Genomic DNA, 5,125 nt, shown 5'->3' with positions numbered 1-5,125 from the left:
GAAGAGAAACATAAACCACCAGTAAGGAAAATTCTGATTTCAACTAAGTAAAGCCTTAAATCTGGTGACTGTTTTTTTTTTTTTTAATTTAAATGTACATTTATTTATTTTAATTGGAGGCTAATTACTTTACAATATTGTATTGGTTTTGCCATACATCAACATGAATCTGCCAAACACCAATAGAGTATACTATTTTTTTAATTTGTTCATCTTGTATTAATTTATCACACTCTTTCCAAGCATGTATTTATTATTTATATGGATTCTTAAATAGAGTTTTCCATTCTTTGACCTCAAAATGACTCAATGGAGGGAATGGGATGGTGACAATTTGTAAGTTAACAGTAATCAGAAACTAACAAATTCAAATCGTGACTAGTGTGCTTCTCCTTTTGTGACAAAAACACTTTTTATCTTACCCTTTTGATTACTAGTGTGGACTTCTCGTGATGCCACTTCCAGATGCCAAATAATTCCCATTATAATTCAAAAGCGTTCCTTTCCAGAGGTTACCAGACCTGTTTTTAAGCGGGAAAGAGTCTTTCCACGTACAATTCCAACGTCAAATGTTTCTGAAGGGCAAAGGCCATCAGCGTGCTTAGAGAGTGCATTCTGGTGCATAAATAATTCATGGCTGTATGCCACAGAAAAAGTCTGTCTAGTACCCAGATGTCCTCATAGCATCAATCTGCCGCCTTCCACTCCACCCCCAATATAGGGTTGTATAAGATTTGAGGCGTCTTTCTAGGGTTAAAATGCTAGGAAAGTCAAAATAAAGCCAAAGTAACATCAAGATACGATATGAAGTCAACTAACCTAAGAATGTTGAGGAACAACCAATAAAGAGAAGATCATCAGTGTAGCCTGGGTGCGTTCACAGAGTGAGAGATCATGGGAACCAAGTACTACACGCTCAGTGGCAGGGAATGGGGAAAGGGAAGCAATCCAAAGGAAGCTAGCGGTAGTAGTGGTAATGAGTGGGGCAGAGTGGCTCTAAACACGCGAACTGAAAGAGAAACCAAACGGTTTCTTTAACATTCCTTTAATCAAGCTAAAGGAAATGCATATTTTAAAAGAGTTTCCCCAACAGTAGTAGAGTAGGTAGGTTCACAGGTTCTCTCTAAAGTCAACTGGTCTTTGACTTTGCAGAAATGATGGGAGGGGGCATTGATGGATGGTAAACCAGGAGGACAGGTTGCCACTTTAACAGCACAAATGAGGTCTAAAGGTGTTGGGGGAGCAGGGCTTTAAAATTTCTCCTCTTCATAGGCTCAGGTAAACAATCTCAAGTATTATGAGCTACAGTTCAACAAAGACTCTGACAGAGGTGGGCCACCAGAGGTGGGCAAGTCCGGTTGGTCCCGCAGAAGGAGCTGGCATCTGGACAAAGCTGGTCGTCCCTGACCCCAGGAAAAGAGCTGCTCACCTCTCTGAGATTTTGTTTTCAGGAGTCCTCACTCAGGAAAACGCCCCTCTCTGGGGAGGTACAGGAAATTACAGGTCACATATATGGGGAAAACCACATCTTCGTTCTCCAGATTCACCACCTCTAGCTCTTCATCCTTTCCCAGGGAAAGCACCTGGAGTTCTGTCTCCTTCCGGAAAATGGCTCTTCCAGCCCTGTCCAAGGAGGCCAGGCGCAAGCGGAACGCGACCTTTCTCTGCCAGAGTAAGCTGACCCCGAGACCGCAGGACTTGTTCAGCGCGCTGCGCTTGAAAATGATGCGCCGGTTGGCATAGCACACCACCAAGTCCCAGCCGACGTTGAAGCCTGCCCACCGCCAGCTGCACTGCTTATCCCTGAGGAGCTGGCCCCCGCACCGCATGCTGGTCCTCTGGAGGTCGGACACGAAGACATCCACGGGCCCGAGGTCTCTGGTCTGCTCAGCCCGGAGGAGGGCAAGCCACTGCTCTTTGTACACTGGGGTCAGCCACGTGGCAGGGATCAGTGCATCCTGGTCGATGATGCGTGCTGACGGCAGGTCGCAGATCATGTAGGCAAGCCGCAGCTGCTGGAACGCTGGCACGAAGGCTCTGCCCTGCTCGGTCTCCAGGAAAGGGGTGCCCTCTGACTCCTGCCTGGACCTGGCAAACCACGAGTCGGCGTCAGGCAGCAGGTCTCTGCGGGGGCCTCTCCATGTCGGCTGCAGCTGCAGGAACACCCACTTTTTCAGCGTCGTGTACACATCCATCTCTACCTCCATCACGAAGAGCTCTGAAGAGGCAATGACCTCTTTCATGAGATCCAGGCTAACTTCTCTCAATAACTCCTCACTATGCTGGGTCATCAGGTTGTCCAGCAGCCACTGAAGACACATGGCCCTGATGTTCTGGAGTCCGTAGCTCTCAGCAGAGCAGTAGTAGCTGCACACGGTCTGATCACTGACCGTCTCCTTCATTATCTCTCCGCACTGCTGAATCAGCTTGTCCAGCTGCAGCATGCTGGCTGTGGCCAGCATGGGGACCACTCGACCGGGTGGGATGAGCACAGAGTTTCGGTACAGGGAACCTAAAGCCTCGTGCAGTGCCTCACAATCAATGTTCTCGTCAGGCATCTGCAACTCTACAGTATCCATGGTTGTCTCACGCCACGCACCACTGAACATGCTAGCAAAGTATCCTGACCGGCACAAGTAGACCTTGTGCAAGTTCCACTCCTTCCCCAGGGCACGGATCTGCACGTCACTCCCTTCTCCTCTCAGAAAAAGTGTCTTATAAACGGACTCTAAACTGTCTTTTGCTCGCTTCCTGTGAGGCGCTTTTGTGAGCTGCCCTTCTGGGCCTGTCTTCCGCTTGTGGCGCCCTTGGCTAGTGGTGGGTCTGGCCTCTTCGCTCTCCTCCCCTTCCTCTATCACTGCCACTGCTACCTCCTCGGCCTCCTCCTCCCCCTCAGGGGCACCTGGCTCCTCTGGGGCATGCCCCACTCTGTTCGAGGGCATCTGACTGTTTACTGCTCCCATGGCTTTTACCTCAGGGGTACAGAGGGCAAGCTTCCTCACCAGACGCAGCCGCCACTGGCACTAGCTCAGCCCACGGTGTCGTTGGATACGGCTGATGTTTGTGACGTCATCTTGGACGCCAGGCAAAGCCACACCCACGAGGCTTTCCCCTACCCCTCCCACTCCCCATCACAGGATAAGTGCACTCTGTACCAGGAATTCCACTCTGTGTATCTTTCCCTCCAGGGATGATTTCTCTGCGGCTCCCTTCGTAGGATAATGGTGGAACAGAGGACTTTGTGTATGAATTTTCCCCATGAATCTTAAGAACATCATTTCCTCTTCCCCATTTGAAATAATTACTGATCACTCCTGTTTTTGGATAATTACGTCTTGGTTCCAGCTCTGTGCTCTATGCACCTTAATTTCTGTAATTATTTTCTTAGGTTATCCCATCATTTGCGGCTGTCAAAACATTTTCTGTGATAAAAGTGGCAATGTGTGCCCAGTCTTTGCTTTTGTCTCTATTTTAGACACCAGCTAAGCATGTAACAAACTTAAACACTGAAAGAAATGAGGAATGAATGAGATGGAGTTTGATTTTTGAGGAAATTAATAATATTAAATACTGACAAGTGTTATATGCTAAACAAAGTATACGGTGTAGAGAGAGTGTGGACCTTTCCATGACAAGGAAAGTACAATGCAAGGGAAAAAACTTTGAAAACGGTAAGTCTCTCAGGTCATTTGACCTTGCCTGAGTAGAATGTTTGGGGCTTCCCAAACATTCCCAGTGGTAAACAATCCACCTGCCAATGCAGGAGACGCATGAGGCATGGGTTGGGAAGACTTCCTCGAGGAGGAAACGACAACCCACTCCAGTATTCATGCCTGAAAAATTCCATGAATAGCAGAGACTTGCAAACTAGTGTCCATGGGGTCGCAAAGATTCTGCCCTATTCAAATCATGTGAGTAGAATGTTTACACACTTTGAATAGGACAGGATAACCTTAAATCACATTTTAAATATTCTCTGTTAGATGGCTATAGAAAGTTGATAAGAAGGTCTATATAATGCTTCAGGTTGAGTGGTGCTTGGCATGAGACAAACATGAATACTGACTCTAGAGTTGTGACAGCTAATGGTGAATGGTGAACAGTGCCGCCAGATTCATGGTCTCCGAAGGAGAAGATTTAACTCGGGACCAAAGACAGTCTCAGTCACTTGGAGCATTGTGTAGATTTTATCTAAAGTGAAAGTGACAGAAAAAGCTTCAGACATAGACGTCAGAAGGGAGCAGGAGAGAACCCACCTCACTACTTTAAGCAAGGCGTTATACACTTCTCAACTAGCTGCTGAGACTAGATAAAAGATACCTCAAGACTTCGAGAATTTTTCCAGACCCTTTCCTGTAACATACCTCCTGGGATGACATCAGCACGAGATTAGCCAGAAGGAACAGGTTAACCCAGAGCTACAGCTGTGGAAGTTTTTACCCAGACCTTCTCCCATAACATATATCCAAAGCTTAAAAAAAAAAAAAAAAAGACATGTCCTTGAATAAGAGATACTGCTGCCTACGAGGCCTACATATCTATAGCAAAGAATGTGAAAAAGAAAGAATGTTTATCTCCTCCTTAAAGGGGCCTTAGGCTTTGACTCCTTATCAACCTGCCTAAGTTAACTCTCTCATTTCCCCCTTTTTATTTTAGGAGAATATTGTTGCTGAGGGGAAAGGGGCAGAGAAATCTGTCAGTAACTGCTTCCTGCAGGTGAGGGGCACTGACCCTAAGTGGTTGAAGCAACATATTCTCCTTACCCTTTTACTTAGGGTTTCTGATCCAAGGGCCCCAAGTAGTAAATACACAGTTATATATGTAAGGAGCAAACAGCAAAAAACAGAATGATTACAATGATTGTAGTCAAGATAGTTTTTCACAAAGGAGAGCTTGTAAACCAAGATTGTATCTGTAACCATGGTGGAACATCAGGGGAGTCCATTTTGAAGAGTGGCCAGAATCTCTGCATCACTGTTACTTTGTCTGGGAAGCCATTGTATCCTTTAGAAAGAACAAACTAGATAAGTAGATTAAAAGGCAGAGACCAAATATCAGTAGATGAATTACTGTAATCAGCAGTCCAAGAATAACCTGCAAGAATCAGGTTACATTTGATAGTAAC

At 46.0% G+C, this 5,125-nt stretch overlaps 1 protein-coding gene across 1 annotated transcript; it reads right to left on the bottom strand.

The window, feature by feature from the left end:
• Positions 1–1,029: 1,029 nt before the first annotated feature.
• On the bottom strand, positions 1,030–3,092 carry LOC147340495 (germ cell-less protein-like 1). The gene has a single exon (XM_086388816.1). It carries the CDS (start codon positions 2,961–2,963, stop codon positions 1,458–1,460), a length of 1,506 nt encoding a protein of 501 aa, XP_086244942.1. The 5' UTR covers positions 2,964–3,092; the 3' UTR covers positions 1,030–1,457.
• Positions 3,093–5,125: the final 2,033 nt, after the last annotated feature.

This window comes from Bos grunniens, chromosome X (genome assembly GCF_055505025.1).
Source record: "Bos grunniens cultivar Pamir isolate PY7600 chromosome X, Bosgru_T2T1.0, whole genome shotgun sequence".
Classification (NCBI taxonomy): domain Eukaryota; kingdom Metazoa; phylum Chordata; class Mammalia; order Artiodactyla; family Bovidae; genus Bos; species Bos grunniens.
Note: the sequence above shows the minus strand (reverse complement) of the source record. Positions and strands in the feature narration are given on the sequence as shown.

Coding starts and splice junctions, on each gene's coding strand:
- LOC147340495 (XM_086388816.1), bottom strand. CDS start 2,963: ATGGGAGCAGTAAACAGTCAGATGCCCTCGAACAGAGTGGGGCATGCC.